This window comes from Puma concolor, chromosome B4, assembly GCF_028749965.1.
Source record: "Puma concolor isolate L17-30 chromosome B4, mPumCon1.1.hap2, whole genome shotgun sequence".
NCBI lineage: Eukaryota > Metazoa > Chordata > Mammalia > Carnivora > Felidae > Puma > Puma concolor.
In genome coordinates this window covers 120,747,199-120,766,857 of record NC_141673.1, presented here as the reverse complement: position 1 = coordinate 120,766,857, position 19,659 = coordinate 120,747,199, and the positions used below count along the sequence as shown (strand labels likewise).

Genomic DNA, 19,659 nt, shown 5'->3' with positions numbered 1-19,659 from the left:
GAATTACCACAATTGGTTTTCATTGTTTGATTCAGAAATGAAAGCACCCTTCTTCTTTTGGTGATGCATACAATCTGTGCTGGACTTAAGAAATGTATATTTGACTTTTTTTTTTCCTTTTTAACGGTTGTCCGTATTTCTTTAGACCAGAACTTTAGGAGGTTGTGCCTCCTTCTTGAGTGTCCGCTGTTTCATTAGCCTTCTCTGCATGTTAGTGGTCTGTTTGTCCTGGGGTGGACGAGTGGTGATACATTAATCCTGCTCTGGACCTCTGTCAAAGGCCTCCATACAGCCTGAAGCTAAATAGAGACCACCCCCCACCCCCCAAGGCTGCTGTGCTGATGGCCCACCCTGTCCCGACTCTTCCAGACCCCAGCCCAGCCCCATCTGTGGGCGTGGTGTTTCTGGGAGGATTTCTGGAAAGTCTGTGCAGTCCAATGTGCACCTTTGCAGTCCAATGTGCACCTGCAGGCTTTACTAAACAAATCATTTTAGCATGACTTAGGTTAGTTAGGATTTTAGTGTCCTCAATTGTGAGCAGTGTTATTAAACCAGGATAACTGCTTGGTGGTTAAGCACATGTGTTTTGGATTTCGGTCTCGGGTCTGCCTGGATTAAAAGGGACACTCCCACACTTCGTGGGCATGTAGACTTACTCAAGTGACCTAAGCTGTTGAAGCTCCCTTTTTCCATTTATGAAATGAAGATAATAACCAGTCTTATATCACCTTTTGCTGTGAGACTTAAATGAGGTAAGGATTGCTTATTTTAATTATGAAAGTATTGCTTCTTCTACCCAAAGAAGCATTCCTTTTCCATGTGACAACTTCTAATTCATTTTATTTACTTTTTTTAAAGATTTTGTTTTGGGGCGCTTGGGTGGCTCAGTTAGCTGAGCGTCCGACTTCCACTCAGGTCATGATCTCACGGTTTATGAGTTCGAGCCCCACTTTGGGCTCTGTGCTGAGAGCTCAGAGCTTGGAGCCTGCTTCGGATTCTGTGTCTCCCTCTCTCTCTCTCTGCCCATCCCACCCCCGCCCCTGCTCATACTCTCTCTCTCTCTCTTTCAAAAATAAAACATTAAAAAAATTTGTTTTAATGTTTATTTTATTTTTGAGAGAGGAGGGTCAGCAAGAGAGGGAGATAGAGGATGCCTAGAAGGCTATGCACTGACAGCAGAGAGCCCGATGGGAGGCTTGAACTCACCAACCGTGAGATCATGACCTGAGCTGTAGTCAGACACTTAACGGATTGAGCCACCCAGGTGTGTTTTTTAAGAAACAAAAACTCAGGCCATAGACGGTTAAATCCAACCTCTCCCACCAGACACCTGTGTCTTTATACGTTCATGGCCTTTTTCAGTGAGTGGATGTCTACATCTGTTATAAAAGGTTTATTGAAACAAATTCAAGAGGAAGAATCCCATTTGCTATCCAAATCCATCATGGATCCCTCTGATGTGGCTACATTTACAAACAAAATAGCCCTTCTACATGCATTTGCTGAGCTCTGACTTGGTTAGTGGTGCTTAGTTGCTGGCAGGCAAATCATGGTGCTCTCATAGTCCAGCTCAGTCCAGCTCGCCATTTTCCTCATTTAAGGACAGTAGGAAAAATCATTAGTGGATTTGCAAACCTTGGCTTTTCTGCCCAGCCTGTGTTTCCTTATTGCTGAGAGTATTATGCTCCACATTTACCCCGCTGTAAATATTTCAATATTCTCCATCATCACGGTAATGATGTCGTCCCTGGTTACAAAATCTTTGGTCTGTGCTTACCTCAGTCCACCTGCAGACGAGTGGGTTAATCAGGTTGCTTTCACATCTGAGTTATTTCTGGGACTCTCTTCATTTGTCTGACTTACAGATTCTGACTGTTCTCACTCACTCTCTTTTCTGAGCTTGAATTCAGTAAGTAAAAGCGGAGATATTGTAATTTCCTAAACAACCCAAAGGGCAGATGTGGTCTAATTTATAACCCCTCTGACTGCTGAATCAACTTTCGTGTGCTCTGTCTAATGGAACTTTGAGGAATAACCGAATAAAGCCTAGATCTGGTTATACCTTGTTTTTGTTTGTTTCATGTTGCGTTTGTGCCCCACTGGGTAAAGCACAAGTGTGGGCTTCATCTGGATGTATTTTCATCTTACAGAGGCAGTAATTGAATCTCTGACAGTAGTCTTGCCTCCAAGGAGTGTTCCAACTCAGGCTGCTATATTAAACCAGGGTAGCTCTTGGTTCCCTCGGAAGGTAATGTCACATCTGTTGACTGTGAACGATGGCAGGGCAAACCTCTCAGAATAGTCAGAGGAGGGGAAATGGACCATTTACAATTCTTTCTAGGAAAAGAGCCATTCTGAGTGCTTTTACCTATGGATGCTCTCTCTCTGAACATCTGGGTAGGCTCAGCAAGGTATGGGGGGGTGTAAAATTTGCTCTCTGACCTTTCAAAGATGCTGCTGATTTTCTTGCCTTTGCAGCAGGCTGTGTGGCATGTTAAAGCAGTCTGCAGTGTTGACTACTGCTACTTCCGAGATTCTGCAGGGTTCTAGCAGATTCTGCAGGAGCCTGCCTTCAAATGTTTCCCGGCTCCCTGCAGAGCCAGAAAGCCAGAAAGAAGAACTTTCTGCAGTAGCACTTGACAGCTATTTGATAACATCACTGTAAACTCTCCTGAGTTTGGAGCAAGTCCCATTCAAACCTTGCTGATACCTCAGGGTCAGCAGCCTTAGACTTGGGAGTGTGAGGTGTGTCCGCAATAAAGTTAGAGTGAGAAGCAAGAGTGCTGTGCCCAGTGTCGCCATGAGGGGCTGGGCACAAATTTGGCAGAAATTTGCCTGAAGCTTTATGCAAACAGGGGTTCTATAAAAATTGATTCGATTGATTTTGATGTCATTCTGGTAACTTACGTAAGTTAGTACAAATATATGAAAGATGCAAGTATGTTATGAAAGAGTTAAAAAAAATTCTCAACACCTTCCCCTACCTCCTCTGCAACCGGAGGCCAAGAGAAACTACAAACACACACACACACACACACACACACACACACACACACACACACACACACATTCCAGCAAAGAACCTGTTTTGCAAGTTTTGCTGGTAAAAAGTAGGAAGGGGGTTGCTGGAAAGTGGAAAAGCCTTAGAAGTATCAGTTGAAAGTTTTTCAAATCGTATGTTTTTGATGTAACTTTATCCTGCAGAGAGAGGCATATGTGCCACCGAAGGTTTTTCTTTAACCGATTAAGTGCATTGTTAGACAGGGAGGGGCAGATTAACGAATGCCTATAATTTTGATCATTGTTTTCTGCAAAACAGCTCAGGCTTTGAAAATGAAGCCATCGTCCTTGGCTGAGTCTCTGCCAACAGCACAAATTATACTGTGCAGAGATCCAAAGCCCCTCAAAAGGTTTCATTAATGAACAATTTCAGACGATTGTTTAAGTCTTTGCCTGACAGGTAACGTTGGCATGTAGGCAGGTGGGGTTAGGGTTTCCATGGAGATTTATGATGTCATGCTTGAAAGAGCATGTCAAGACAGCCAATTTAACAAGTAGCTACTCAAAAAGTCCTATAGGCTAGAAGTAAGGCTTTATGCAAATGACAAGAGTTTCACTGGGAAAAACTGCAAAAGAAAACAGTAGAGACATGGAGGGGGGTTTACCTGACAGCTCGGAAGGATGACCCCGGAGTCCATTAGAGACGAAAACTTCCAGAAGACGCGTTAGATTTTTTTTACTTTAACTGCTGCTTCACCTGTGGAGCTCTGGGTACAGGTAAACACAAGTTGTTTTTTTTTCCTTCTGAGTTACCGCCAAAAATTATTTGCAAGCATTGAGATCTATTTCTTTGCATTGTTCTCTTGGTAGGGAGAACTGAATCAGTAAGTGCAGCTTTCCCACACCGAATGTTCAATGTGTGTGCTTCAGGGCTGTGTTTTCAGGGCTTTTTTACTGAAAGAACTGAGATTTTTGAATAGGTCTGAAAAACAAGTGATGCATTATGCATCATGCTGATTGTGCTAATGTTATAAAGTGCTACAGATAAAGGTTAGAAGGATGATCTGAGATACTATATGTATTTGTGGATTATTCCCAGATGTTGGTTTCTTCTTTTTTTCTCTCTTTTAACTCTTAGACCAGCCCTGAAATTGGGACTACGTGTATTTCCGTATTTTCAAGTTGTACAATGCTAAAAATAAAACCCGTGGAATATTACCGAACTTTTTATGAACATCACGCTTTTTAATTTTAAGGGTGTCTGTGTGCTTTTCACACAGAAGCATTTTACAGCACTAGAGAATATCCTGAGATATCGGGGTTTCTGGACTTTAGGGAAGCAGGACTTGTAAATTCTAAGATTTCTTGGGTTGGGGGAATGGTTGATAACGGTTGGTAGTTTTTAAAGCATGCTTTGGAAAGAAAGCCTCGCTCTGGTGGTACAGGGCTGTTTGCATCCATTTCTAGTGAGACAGAGTAAGCGATCTTGCCAGAGAGATGGATGTGATAGTGGTCACTACAGGTAGCTGTATTCCTGCAAAGTTGACTCAAAGGGCTTAGTCTGGGGACATCAGGCTGTGATGTGAGTAGTTCTGTCCACCAAGCTTAAAACGAAATGAAAAACATTTTTGAAGGTTAAAAGGAAGAGTTAAGGATAAGTGCAAGATACCTGTGAAATGGGAACTTGGGCTTTTGACACCCAAACTGTCTAGGAGCAAATGGGCAGGCATTAAAATGTCTTTTTAAATTGTCTAACGTGTGAGACTGCGAGCCTCCTGAAACCTTGCAGTCAGCGACTGCGGATTAGCTCCGGAACTGTTCTCCCGCATTAGACTTGGGCTGCCACGGTTTCTGCCGAATGCTTTGACAAAGGAAGGGCTGGAATGCCTTGGGTTTTGAGTCTTGGCTTCACCACTTCCTACCCGTGTTAACTCTGGGAAAGTAAATTCACATCATTCAGCCTCAGTTTTCTCCTCCATAAAATGGCGGGGATGATCATGGCGTTGTGAGGTTTAACCGACGAAATATGTAGTGTGCTTCTCAGAGTTCAGGTTCCACGTGTTAGCCGTTGTTTTTCTTCTCTGCTTCTGTGGTACTGGATTCTCTGTCACGTGTTTTTATAGGCTTCATCTTATTGCAACAGATCAGGAGGATTGCAGAATCTTTTTATTCCTCCTTTTCAGGTGAAGAAACCGTGGCTCAGAGAGGTACTGAAATACACAACACAGTAAACTGCCCTTCTACATGTTCTGCTGGTTTTTTTCCCATCTAAGGGGTCTACGAAAAAATTAATGTGCTACTGAGACAACTCCCAGATGCAACAAGTATTTCTATAAATTAATTCAAATACAAAATGTTAAGTGTAACAAAGGAGTTGGGACGTTCATGTTTTTATATTAGTTATGCTCGTGACGCTTTTTCTAGGCAGGCTGGAGAAGTTATGTTGGTTTACCTTTCACTGCTACCTGTTGATAGGAGCTCAAGTCACTTTGAAGGCTTATAGTTTTGTTTTGTTTTGTTTTACCATTTATCTTTTTTTAAAGTTTATTTATTTATTTTTGAGAGAGAGAGAGAGAGAGCGAGAGAGAGCACACACACAAGCAGGGGAGGGGCAGAGAGAGAGAGAGAGGGAGTTAGAGAATCCCAAGCAGGCTCTATGCTATCAGTACAGAGCCTGACCTGGGGCTGGAACTCATGAACTGTGAGATTACGACCTGAGCCAAAACCGAGAGTCAATCAATCGTTCAACCAGCTGAGCCACCCAGGCGCCCCCAAAGACTTAACAGTTTTAACTCTTACCTGCATCTGATGTTTCTTGGACCCCCAAGAAGAGTCAGGTTTTGCTGTCACAGGTATATCCTGAGCAGGAAACAAAGTCACCAAGGGGCTGTGGGAATCACCACAGGGAGCGAGGGGTTGGACACAATGTCTTTTCTCTTTTTGTATTCTAGACTTTGGCAGCTCCCTCCCTTGCCTACATCCCAGACCAAAACAGCCCATAATTATATTCTACATCCATTGTATGTAAGAGACAAATATGTTTTTCATTGTGTTATTTTTAGCAGCAGTGTTTCTAGCCAGGGAAAACACTCTATTAGTTCCCGGGTTTTCCTAATGACTTTTCCAATTTTTCCAAATTTTCCACATCAGATTGTTCAGGATTGTTCAGGTCCCACACTCCTGGAAGAGGGTTCTTAGCAGGAATATTGGGGTAGGCTCATCCAGTTGGATTCTGAAGGCATTCTGATCTTGGAGCTGCTGAGGCTGAGCTCATTCTGTGCCAGACAATGAGTAAATTAATTAAATGTGGTCATCAGACTGCATTGTGGCCTGCAGTTCCCAGCACTGGTGTGGGACATCCGGAAAAGCTCCGGTTATCTCAAAAGCAGATCTGTGAGTCTGAAAGCAAATATTTACTTCATTCAAAGTTTCAATACCAAGTATGAACCACAAAGCAACAAATTTAAGGTAGAAAAGAGTCATGAACTCACACAGATGTAGGGTGCCAAAATTCCAAACAGGCTCAGAATCACTAGTGCATCTTTTTCTACAGTTTTCTACCCGTTTTTAATGGATTTTTTAGAAGTCCATTAAAGTTTTTTATTACAGCTCATTGTGCTGTTCAGAGATTTTCTGTTGATTAATAAGCAGTGATTGCATCTAGAAGTGTCTTTTACACCTAGTGAGGTTAGTAAAGGTCTTTTGAGTCAGAGGGGCCGGGCGAACAGGGATTCAAAAGCCAGATTGCCTGGATTGGAATCCTGCTTTCATTACTTATCAGTAACACAGATTTCCCATTGAAGAACATACATGGGTCTATTCATATTCCAAATAAAATGTAGCACCCAAACTTAAAAAGCTTCTTAGTAAAGGAATTAGTGGTCTTTAAATAATGTTTTAAAACTTTTTTTTTTTTTAATTTCCATGGAAATTGTTTCTTCAGAAAGAAAGACACTGAAATCTCTCAGTCCAGGAAATGGAAGTTAGAGCTTCCTCTGGCCCTGATCCAACTTAGTTCTTTTCAGTGCGAGGGAAGTTCCATCCAGAAGCTGTTTAAAGCTCAGGCTGTATGTCATTGCTATTCGTCAATTGAATGTCATCAGAAACGCTCCTGTTATGAAACTGGTAGGGAGCAGTTTTAAAAAGTCTATTTATTTAAAAAGAAAAAAAAAAACTCATCCTGAGAAATGGTGTCATCTCAGATACATGGCTTCTCTGCAAGCGTGTGGTTGTTGAGGGGAGAGCAGATGGAGTGGGAAGGGCGCTTTCGACTTCCAGTAACCAAGCTCGCCCTTCTCCTTTCTTTTCTCAACTTTTTTCTGAAGCAGGTAGAAATGTAATTTAGTGGAAGCTACAATTCCTCAGGGAACCTGAATTTGGGATCTGCTTTGGTTTCTTCCCCCCTAAATTTTAGTGTGTGTGTGTGTGTGTGTGTGTGTGTGTGTGTGAATTTATTTATTGAAGTATAGTTGACACACACAGTGTTGTTACATTAGTGTCAGGTGCACAACATAGTGATTTCACACCTCTTATTCAGTTATGCTGTGCTCACCACAATAGCTACCGTCTGTGTGGGATCTGTTTTTATTATGAATCGTGAAACAGCATGACCGGGCTCTGCCTAGGAATCGTGGCCATTTTGTATTTCAGAGTGGAATTTCCTCCGAAGTTATTCCAAAATCTATCGCCTGTTGAGAGAAGGATTTTTGCTTTTGTTTTTAGTGGGTTTTTGTTGTTGTTGTTGTTGTTTGTTGTTTTGTTTTGGTTTGGGGTTTTGTTTTTTTTTGTTTTTTTTGTTTTTGGAGTCTGAGGTTACTCAATTGGCCATCCCTTATAAACCAAAAATGAGTTCTGCTTCATTTGTGGTGACAGTTGTGTGACATCTGGGCAACCAGAGGCCATGGTACCTGTGGAATTCAGGGCAACCTTAGATGGCAGAAGGACCCGGGAGGAGCGAAGGGTGGAGACTGGGGATGACAGCAGACATATCTAGCAGAGAGGATTGTGAACTACTTGCCTCCATGGAGAGACCAGAGCAGAGGTAAAATATTACATGTGTTTAGAGAATGCCTTCTCTAGAGATCATACAGAAAAGATTTTATGTGACGACATGCGTGTAGTCTGTCGGGAAGTGAAGGTAGGTGGAGATCCGGTCCTAGAATCCGGTAGTGTGGTTTTCCTTCATGCCCCTGGGTGCCTTTGCTCAGTACTCTTCCACTTGTAACCGCGCTCAGGATTAAGCAACGGAAGTGATAATGCTGTTTCCCACCATTGGTTTTACGATGGTTCGCAAATCCACAAGACAACATTGCCCCTGTGCACCCAATGGTGGGACTGCCCTCAGAGCCGTGGGTCTTCCTTGCCCGGATGCCTTGCTCTGTGCTCAGCGCAGATGGTACAAGACAGAGCAAAGCCCCCACGCACGAGATGTTGGTCCATCCCAAACTTTTCAGAAAGGGCTTTCTTTGGCCTTATTTCTTGCCACTCAGGCAAAGCACGCTGCTGCTTCACTCATCTTTGGAGTGGCTAAGAAAACAGATATTTGGATGGACCACTGGTCATTTGCAGCCTTTGACATTAAGAACATTCCCCAACACCCCTCACGATGACAGTTGGACGTCAGATCAAGTTTTCACGGTAGTCGTTAGTAAGGTGCATTCAGCCTCCTGTTCCAGGGGGGACAGGTTTGTTTGTTTGTTTTTGAATCATCTGCTTGAATTTTGCAGCAGGATGGGTTGCATGGGCCCCCTTCACCTCTAATTGTAACTTTACTTGAATCGTTTTTCAGGGTAAGTTTTAAGACTGCAGAGGAAAGCATCTCGGGCCAACTGCCTCGTAAAGGACAATTTTCAATTTATTCTTTGTGGAGCCGGTGTATGTCTGTATGTCTCCGGGTTTGTGATGATAAGAATAGCATGAACTCAGGTTTTTAAAACTCGTCTCTCTACATGGGGCGTGTGGCTCAGTCGGTCTTGAATCCAACTCTTGGTTTTGGCTCTGGTCACGACCTCACGGTTTGTACGTTCGAGCCCTGCGTCTGTGCTGACAGTGCAGAGCCTGCCTGGGATTCTCTCTCTCTCTCTCTCTCTCTCTCTCTCTCTCTCTCTCTCTCCCTCTCTCTGCTCCTCCCCCACTCATGTGCGTGTGCTCTCTCTCTCTCTCTCTCTCTCTCTCTCAACATAAATAAAAATTTAAAGAAAAAAATAAAACTCTTTTTTCTACCGAGCAATGACAGTAGTAGTCCCATGATATGTTAACTCGACCCGTTTTAACTGCTATCTCGGTTGCTTTTTTTTTTCTCTCCTTTGTACGAGCAGTGCTGCAGTCACCTTCTCTGTATCTGTGCATGTGTCAGCAAACGTGAAGAACAAATTCCTACATGTCAAATCACTAATTGACTACTGCTAGCTTACTAGGATTACTGGCATTGAAAGATATCATCTAATTTTCTCTCGACAAGACTCCCCAGCGTATTTGGTCAATAGGAATCTTTGAGAGTGTGTTACAGCCCATTGAGATAAGGCAGCTCACTGCAGCCATGACGGTGTATGAAATGGAACCTGTGTGCAAGTCTGAACACATTACCCAGTTATGTATTAAATGAGCAGGACCGTTTACAGAACATGAGCCCTTTTATTTAAAAAAGGCTGGATCCTATTTGTGTGAAAAAGCATGTCCATTTTCTGTGTGCTTATCTATACATTAAACATTTCTAGAGGGGCGCCTGGGTGGCTCAGTCGGTTGAGCATCCGACTTCGGCTCGGGTCATGATCTCACGGCTCATGGCTTTGAGCCCCACATCAGGCTCTCTGCATCAGCACAGAGCCTGCTTCAGAGCCTCTGTCTCCCTCTCTCTGCTCCTACCCCCCTCAGAAAAAAATAAACGTTAAAAAAAGTTTTAAAAATATCTAGGATGATAACCTAATAAATCAGAGAGAGGAGCTAGGGGGAGGGTAGAAGCTTTCATTTTTAACTTCTGGACTTCTCTACTATTTCTATTTTTATCATACGCATATGATACTTTCAAATTAAAAAAAAAAACAAAAAACCTAGTTTACAACAAAAACTGTCGCCCTGGAGCATAGCCTGTGTTCTTCCACAGGCAGCTGGCAGTTTTCAGGTAGTCTGAGAAAGTGACTTTTTCTGGCTCACACACCAGCCCAGGAGCATGTTTGTGTTTTGATGTAGTTGTCCTTTGAAGAAGGAAGCGATTCTTTTTTCCTTCTTCTTGATAGGAACAGTCATTTCTGAAGCAGAGTCTTTTTCAGCAGAGTCTCCCCTAAACGACTTTATTTGAGTCAGGATCCCAGCTTTCTAAAGAAATGCTGTTTTGCGTTCTGAGCATCATGTGTATTTGGAGTAAATATATTTAAGTCTCCTGATTTAAGTTCAGGGGAACTTCTCTTTTTAAAAAAAATTTAATTATTTATTTTGAGAGAGAGACAGAGAGTGCAAGCAGGGAAGGGGCAGAGAGAGAGAGAGAGAGAGGAAGAGAGAGAATCCCAAGCAGGCTTTGCACTGCCAGTGTGGAACCCGACGGGGGGGCTCATCCCCATAAACTGTGAAATCATGACCTGAGTCCAAATCAGGAGTAGGACGCTTAACAACTGACTGAGACACTCAGGCGCCCCTCTTTTCTTTCTTTTTTTTTAAAGTTTACTGGGGTGCCTGGGTGGCCCAGTCAGTTAAGCGTCTGACTGTGGCTCAGGTCATGATCTCACAGTTCATGAGTTCAAGTCCCACATCGGGCACTGTGCTGACAGCTCAGAGCCTGGAGCCTGCTTCAGATTCTGTCTGTCTGTCTGTCTGTCTGTCTGTCTCTCTCTCACTCTCCTCACCACTCACGCTCTGTCTCTGTCTCTGTCTCTGTCTCTGTCTCTCTCCACCCAACACAGAGCTCGAACTCACAACCCTGACATCAAGAATCAAGAGTCGCATGTGCTTCCAACGGGGCCAGCCAGGCACCCCTGAACTTTTCAACAAAAGCAGTAAATTCACCCTCCTAGGTCAGGCCATCCTCATTAGACCCATTGTCAAGTTCTCATGAGTATACTTTATAAGTAAACCTTACCCCTTGCCAAGTGGCTGGGGATCGGTTTTGGATAAAGGGAACTTGAGCTCTCATGTTATAGTCTATAGAGCTGTAATTCAGTTTCCTAAGTGAAATATCTACAGACTATACAGATTTGTAAAGACTTACAGGGAGACAAGAATAGAAGTATCCTGTCACAGGATACCTTTTGCAAAAAAAGAAATGACGCTTTTTATCTCTCAGATCGTGGAAGAAAGCTTTAGACAGCATTATTTTAAACTCCAAATCCTTTTTTAATTCGGATTCACAGAATGCATTGAAAGCACAAGTGTTGTAGGTTTACGTGTTCCTTTTGCACACATCAGTACATATCTTTCGTAATTAAACTTTTCTTCCTTTCTGTGTCTCAAAAGCTATTTTTGAAACTTCACTTTTTCCGTAGATATATTCTTTTTACTTCATGAAATATCTCAGTTCTGCAGCTAACTGCAAACGTCTGCGGAAAGGAACCAATATATAAATGCCTCTTAATGGGATATTTTGTGAATAAACAAATGTCTGACATTAGTTGGTTAACTTAATTAAAAAATAAAGAAAAATAACTACGCTAGGGAAGAAAAAGAGCAGGATTGTGTCTGTGATGTGAAAAACAAAGAAAGCTGTAATTTTAAACAATTACTTTCTTTTTTTAAAACAATTTCATTGAAGGTAATATAATTAGTATAGCCTCCAGGTGGTGGCACATCGCTTTTAAGGCTAATTGAACTTTTTCTGTATCATTAGAAAAATGGACCAGGGGCGCCTGGGTGGCTCAGTTGGTTGAGCGTCTGACTCTTGATTTCAGCTCAGGTCGTGGTCTCACGGTTCCTGAGTTCAAGCCCTGCATCTCCACGCTGACAATGCAGAGCCTGCTTGGGATTCTCTCTCTTTCCCTCTCTGTCCCCTACCTCCAAATAAATACATAAACTTTAAAAAAAAAAAAAAAGAAAAGAAAAACGGACCAAACTTCCTCTTCCATGGGGTAAATACAGTATTTTCCTTTCTCCAAATATTAAATTCTAGGGTTTAAAAAAAAATTTTTTTAATGTTTATTTTTGAGAGAGAGAGAGAGAGTGTGAGCAGGGGAGGGGCAGAGAGAGGGAGACAGAGGATCTAAGGCAGGCTCATGCTGTCAGCACAGAGCCTGACACGGGATTCGAACCCACAAACTGTGAGATCATGACCTGAGCCAAAGTCGGACGCTTAACCAACTGAGCCACCCAGGCGCCCCTGAATACCAGGGCTTTTTAAGACATACATAGTACCTCCAAATCTCAAATGTCCTCATGCGTGCCAGCACAATACAATAAACAGTTTCTCTGCATGCATTCAGATCACTGCAGATAAGTACCAGAAGGCCCACAAGTGTGATTACTTACTGGATGCTGGAAAATTTCACACCAATTATCTCATATATAATCCTCCAAAAATCCCTTACGAAAGCACGCAGAGAAATAAGGAAACCAAAGCTCAGAAGAGTCCAGAGACTTGGTCCCAAAGGCAGCGGAGCAGTTCTGACTCAGGCTTAGGGCATTTTCCTGGGATCCCCGAGGTGCTCACCATGAATAGTGCTGTGCATTTTGAGGGTGGATTTCTGAACAACATAATCGTGCCGTAAATCTTGATTTACTTCCTGCCTTTATTGCCTCAAGTCCTCATCTGTACCTCCTCCCTTTCTGCTTTCTTGCTTTCTTGCTTTCTTTCTTTCACATCTCAGTGTGACCCCAAAGGGTGACTTGAAGAAACTGAGGCGGCTGGAACAGGCATCGGTTTGCTCCTTGTGAGCAATACCTCTTAAGTCAAGCCTGGAGCTAACCTGTCAGGAATGCGTTTATTAAGCAAGCTCCTTCCTAGCATTAGACGAAGGAAGCTGGAGTGTGTCGATCAAATTTCCCCCCTCCGTGCATTTGGGGAGCAGACCTTTAGAAATCACCCCAGAGAAAGGATACTTAGTGGTTCAGAGAAAATACTTCATAAAATGCTGCTGCGAACACATTTGCATAATAACCCCCAAACACGCGCACTCTCGTTGCCAGTATTTTCCAGCGTGATTGCAGAAGTTCTTACAAGAGCTGAAGGAACAAATTGGGCAACGTTCCCAGGTAATTCCTTGTGTCGGCCAGAGCAAGGAGAGATCAGAGGCACCGGACCTGGGCCCCCGGTCTCTAGAGAGGCCTGCACAATGGCTTCTGCAAATCCTGATAAGCCACCAAAGCTTTGTAGAATTGAGAGTTTTTACATAGAAATCAAATTTCTTACAGTTTGAGGGGAAAAAAGAAATCAGATGATCAGGAAGCGTTGGGCTCCAGTTTCTTTCTTAAAACCTGTGTGACAGCTAAGTAGCAGCTGCCCCATGAAGATGGAGGGGTGCTGATTCTCGGGTTCTCCACAGCCCCCCACCCTTATCCCCGCACCTGTCTCCCTCACCCGCCTGACTCCTGCCATGCGTGCAGGCCTGCTCCACGAGGCGCTGTGGTGAGGTGGGAGCCCTCTGGCTTTTGTTGTTGGATAGAGTTAAGTTCCGGAACCGGTTCTGCCACTTTCTATTTCTGTGGTCTTGGGCACGTCACCCTATCTAAGGAATCTTTCATTTGTGCAACCAGGTGGTTCACACCTGGGGACAGAGCATAAGAAGTACTTGACCCATTATCTGGCTTAGTAGGTGCTTGTGACACGGAAGCCACTATCATGGAAACATCTCATACAACATTTTGTGAGAGAGGATCCGTGTCTTTGTGAGAAAGGATCAGTGGCAGTCAGGGTCTTAAATGTTCCTGGTTGTTCAGGGTGGGAGGCGCCTGAGAGCTAAGGCAAGAAACACCCTAGTGTTAGGGAGAAGGAGTTGAAAGCCAGGAGTTGACTAGCCCAGGATTACTCAGTTTCTTCAAGGCAAACAGCTCCAGAGCCAATGACTTTCCACCAGCCCACAAAAAGGCCTGAGAGTGTACTTTTGAGCATTAAATATGTGGAAGTGGTTTTTGAATTCAGTGTGAGCATAAGGTAATTTCAATCAGCATAGAGGTTGTACGGTCACCTGTTATCAAAGCGTCACTTGTCACTGAGCGCTCAGAGTCTCTGGTGTGGACGGGTCCTGGCGAGGCGTCGGGACTTGAGCACTGGCAAGGCCTGCCTTCAGAGAGCTCGTACTAGTGCAGGCGGCCAGGAGAAAACAGATGTACAGATGGCTTCAGATTGAAGTGAGTGCCATGAAAGCAATAAAGGGGATTTTGTGAGAGGCAGCCATTCTCACAAACAGCGGGGCAAGGCACAGGCAAGAGGAGTGGTTAAGTGCAGGGATCTCAGGGCAGGAAAGGGCTTGTCTGGTTTAGGGCTAAGACGCAGGTGGCCTGGGAGAGGTGGCTAGGGGCTTAGGAAACCACTGAAAGGAATTTGGATTTTATTCTCAGTGTAACGCAAAGGTCTTAATCATAGGAGTGATAGAATATGTTCAGCTTTGTTCAAACATTGTTTTGCATAGACGTCCCTTTGTGGGGGTGGGGAGGGGAGCTTTTAACCAAGCCGGTCTCCCTGCTCTCCCTCTTGGTGACCGTCCCCAAAGTGTCCTTTGGCTGTCCAGAGTTCCGTGGTCACTGTGGAAATCCCCAGGACCGGCAGTTTACAGAAGCCTGAGAATCTGTGACTTGCTCACCCAGGGTCCCACGCCTGGTGTCCACAGACAATCCACTGTTCTTGTCATTAACCAAAAGGCCAAATGCTGGTGTTTTTGTTCTTTTTTGTTTGTTTGTTTTTCCTAATTTTCAACAGTGTCATTAAGTCTCACATATGCAGAATATCCACTGAAATGTTTCATCTTGACCACAAAAAAAGGCGTAAGGCGATACAACAGTGTCTGAAACGGGAGACACGTGTCATATGTCCCCGAGTTGGGGTTTTTCCAACGGCATTGTGATGCATCTGACCTTTGCCTTCTCATCTGCCCGCAACTCACAAAAAGACATCATCAGTTCAGATTTCAGTCCACCCAGTTTTTTCCATCTTGTGCTGGTCTACGTGAGGTCAGATACTGTCAACAAACAGTTCTGCCAGCTCCCATACGGAACCCACCGGAAGCTCGCCTTTGCTCAGAGCTCAGACTGGGCCTTCTGATCGCACCCCACTGAGGGTAGCTGACAGTGGAGTGCACAGGGTGCCGGTCCCACCAACACTTTTAATACTGGGCGCACTTCACTCCGGGCTTGCTCGCAGAGATTTGGGAAATGCTGAAAGTGCCAGTCGTTAGCATTTGCCTCCCTCATTTTATAGGGGAGGAAACAGCTTCAGAGAAGGGATGGCCTTTGGGTCAGCCTCACAGCTTGTGACGTCCAGGGCAGGTTCGGGATCCAGGTTTTGACTCCCGGTGACCCAGTGACCCTTGCACACGTGCCCATGTTCTTTGGAGAGCACGCTCTGAGGGCGGTCTGGTGGGGTAGGTGACACAGGCCGTGCGATCAGGAAATCGGAGGCCAGTTCTCTGGATGGTTCTCAAGCATTTGGATATCATAGCCCCACCCCCATCCCTTTTCCTTCTTCTGTTCTGGAAGTTCTGGCCTTGCAGGTTTTGAGGGTTTTGAGGCAGATTATTCGGCCTTCGGGACAAAGCAATTTGACCGAACGCTGGTGTTGAGACAGCTGACAATTTGGTCTTCGCCTCATGATGCGAAAAATAACTTTGATATGAACTAAGCAAAGATCTCTCTTCCATCTGAAAGTGCACGTGGCCGTTGGCTGCCCAAATGTGTGCTGGTGAACTGTAGATGGCCCCTTCTCACTTTCTGCGACGTGAATGTTCTTGAATGCGAGGTGCGTGGGCCGAGCCCGTTCGGCCAAGTGAAACAGATGGAAAAGAGGAGGCTTCTTGCCCTTCTTTTTGGTGTCCACATCCGGATTTACCTAAACCCCACCCAGGCAGCATTTGCGTAGCAGTGAAAAACCGGTATTTTCTACCCATGAATCACACTGCAAATCCTGGGCTTCTGTTCTCTGGGTGCGTCAGGCCAGTGTGTGGGGAGGATGGGAGCTGCTGAAGGCACGCTGAGTGAGGAGCGGAAAGGTCCCTCCACCTGGGGGCCGGGCAGGTGACTGCCGACCTCCACCTGCCGACCTGGACATGGAGCCGTCTGTCTGCCCGCCTGGAGAAAGCCCGAGAAAGGAGGGTGGAGTCTTGAGTTTCTGCTGTCGGGGGCTCTGCAGTGCAGCAGAGGAGAGCAAGGTACATGCATGAATCTGGGGGGTCCCGTTCTTCCCGGGGTCCCTCTGCCGTAGAACGCGCCCCTGACTACCTGCGCCCAGCGGTTCCTGGCTGCTTATTGCCAAGCGAGGGCCAGAGAGGGCTATGGGTCGCCGGGGTTTCTTTTAAGTCAAATTATGCTTCAGTGCAGAGGATGATTGCTCACAGCAGTTAAATGTTGTTTAATGATAATTAAATCGCCTCTCTTTACTCTGAAAGAGCTCTTCATTTTCTGGACAAAGGCAGGAAGCATTTTTCTTTGATTGTACAGAACATCTCTAGGTAAGGTATAATCCATCTTAACTGTGCTGGGCTCTAAAATAATGAGCCTGTGGGATCCTGATTTGGAAACGCTACAAAGATGAGAAAACCAAGCGCTTCCAAGTTTCAGAATCTTCTCAGAAACCAACAACAACAACAACAAAAAGCTGCCCTTGCCTCCTGCCTCCCCCTTCAGCTCTGCCTTAACACTTTGGTTAGGAGTCTCTTAAAACACACACGGCTGCTTCTGAACCGGTCTGGATCACCTCTGCAAGGTGTGGAGGGGGTTTGGCATGTCCCATCCCGTTCCCCCCTGGCTCTGTTCCTCGTCACAGACGTCGATCTGCCTCAGGAGCCCGCACAGCTTTGCCAGCAGAGACCTCAGCTCTTCCCAGCACCTGACAGGCCGCCCGGCCTTCTTCCCGGGAGGAAGACATTTCCAGACAGCGGAGGGAGCGTGGAGACGTGGGCTGAAGCCCACCCGAAGAAAAAAGGAGAGGCCTCAAAAACGAAAAGCCCCGGAACAGGGATTCATTTGATGCGTCTTTGTATCTGATCTGTTATTTCATGTGCCTGATGTCCTGCGGCCAGAATTAAGATGTTCTGACAAGAGACCTTAGGAAATGTATCACGGCGGTCGAGTTTGATGTAGGAATAGAGTGGAGGGGAGAAATGAATGTTCCTGAAGGAATGGAACCAACGGCAGTTGCAGAAAGCCTGCGTTTTAAATTTTAATAGAAATGATTGGCAGTATGAGGATTTGGGGTGTGTGTGTGTGTGTGTGTGTGTGTGTGTGTGCTGCTTTGTGTTGGAGCGTTGGAACCTTTTGGCTCAGGCTACTTCTGCTTTCTCAGGCTGTGGGTGTTGATTCCATGGCCTGGGGTGCGTCCTTCAGACTTCTTTGGGCTGATGTGATCCTGAGCGGCAGAAAGGCTGCAGGTCAAGGTATGGGTCAGTAAAGAATAACCACGGAATAAGACACACAAGGTCACAGGCAGGAGAAAACCGATGCTGGTCATTTACATGAAAGGGAAAAGCCCGGGACTTTTTACCAAGGACTGTAAATTTGAAGTGGGCGGAACACAGGAGTCTGGCGCATATATGTGTCTTTAACCGACATGGTCAGAAAAAACTTTTTTTCTTTGTTAAATTACTTATTTATTTGTTTTGGGGGAGAGAGAATCCCACGCAGGCTCCATGCTGTCTGCGCAGAGCCCGATGCAGGGCTTGAACCCACGAACCGGGGGATCATGACCTGAGCTGAAATCAAGAGTCGGACGCTTAACTGACTGAACCACCCACGCACCCCAGAAAAAACTTTTTTTCAAAGAGGGTATGAGTGGAGGAAGGTGACGGAAGGCACAGGCATGGTGGTGGTGGCATGGTAAGGAAGGACAGGGTCATGGCCTGCACGTGAAGACTTCAGTTCTGTCCCTTCCAGAAGAAAGGATCGAAGAGCATTCCGTTTTGGAGAGGCTCCTTCAGTTTCTACCTGGTTTTCTAATGGCTTCTTAAAACCTGGGTCTAGGAGGAAGTGAAAAGGAAGATCCCATTTATTAGGGAAGTGGCTGGCAAGAAAGTGCTAGGCTCCTTAGGGAGGATGGCGTGGCATGGGGTGGGGAGCGCGTTGGAGCCACACCCTGAGTTCCCCTAAGCCAGTCAGAACACGAACTGGGTCCCTGATGCCCTCACACATCCCCAGGACCCTTTCCTCTTGAGTTACAACCTGGTTAACCTTCCTAGTTTTGAATTTGTGAATCACACTAACTCAGATCAAAACCAAACTCAGAATCAGAGAACGTAGGGGCCGCAGGCTATCGCCAACCATCCCCAGATGACAGATGAGGTCACTTAGGCCAGAAAACATAGGTGGCTTATTCAGGGTCACAAGTCAGTCTTCCGGAGGATAACCTCCCCACTGCTGGTCTGTGAATCTTCTGGAGGGAGGGCAGAAGGATATGGATACAGCAGGATAACTCAGGAGTTCCGGGTAGTTTGGGCCCACACCCTGATGGCTTCCCTCCATCCCAGTGTCCTGGCTGGGCTCCTGACTTGTCTTCGTGTTTTTCCCTCGCTGGGCTGCACCAGGTGTCCTGGAGGAGATGAGTGGCATTCCCTCCCAGGCAGCGTGCCTCCCAGTGCTTAGGTACCACTCCGTCCGAAACCCTGGCGATGAGCCCCGTCTCTGACAAGGGCTGTATGCCAGACAGACTCTGGTTGGGGAAAGCAAAGTGATTATAGGTGAAAAGGACAATGCTGTCCCCGATTATTTATTGTGTGGTCCAAACCCCTAATGCCGAGGCACACACAAACACATAGATACGCAATGGCCTGGGAGATTTGAAATCCTGACCGGCTTTGCAGAGCTGGGGCTAACAGTTGTACGAAGTGACAGCTAAATGAGAAAAAGCAAATTTGGGAAAGAGCCACGCTGAGAACCGGTGACTTGAAGTACAGTCTGCTGAAGTCAGGCATCATGGAGACTAAGGTTGGAGCCAGCCCAGGGCGCCCACCACGTTCAGAAGCAGGTCCTGTCGTCGGGGGGCTTACGTTTTAATGAGCCCGTAGATGCCTGTCCGCACTGTGTCATCACGAAGGTGATCGCTTTTTCTAGCAAACTGTTTTCCCCTCAAAGCCCAGGGCTCAGGGGCAGCCCTTCAAAGATGAACCACTGTCTGATTCCCGCAGACGCACACGGAGGAAAGTTAAGCTTCTTCTGCCCTGTTCAATTGTGATGAGATTTCCAACTAAATTCAGTAATCAAGGCACTAGCGCTTGCAAAGGATGCTGGTATTTTTTTTTTTTTTAAGTAGAGTAGTCTACCTGTGTGTGTTTGTGAGTGTTTCTTTCCATAGGAAAATGAGAGTGCAGATTTTTTTTCACAAATGAAACTTTGGCTGTCCCACATGGTCTTTCTTCACTGAAAGCATGCTTGCCAAATCACTTGGAATTACCCTAATAGGAACGTTGTCAAACGACTTTGGTGCTCAAACCTTGGGGGTGCCTTTGGGAAAGTCCTGGAGTCAGCTGAACTCGCTGTTACCTTTACTCTCTCCTTGAGCACCTCTGAAGATGGTGGCTCCCTGGCCGGGGTCCCACG

The 19,659-nt window shown here is 45.5% G+C and overlaps 1 protein-coding gene across 19 annotated transcripts in view; it reads left to right on the top strand.

The window, feature by feature from the left end:
- KIAA1217 (KIAA1217 ortholog) overlaps positions 1-19,659 on the top strand; it is a 755,207-nt gene that overhangs the window by 475,464 nt on the left and 260,084 nt on the right. The window contains exon 1 of one of the 19 annotated variants that reach the window (XM_086714735.1): positions 3,331-3,777. The exons of 17 other annotated variants lie outside the window; for them this stretch is intronic. Coding sequence is in view for 1 of the 2 variants with exons in the window: in XM_086714733.1 (XP_086570859.1) it covers positions 16,179-16,280 (102 nt within the window). In the remaining variant the exon portion in view is untranslated. Of the gene's footprint in view, positions 1-3,330; positions 3,778-10,656; positions 16,281-19,659 lie in introns of those variants that run through there. One more of the 19 variants, XM_086714733.1, reaches the window with a different exon arrangement.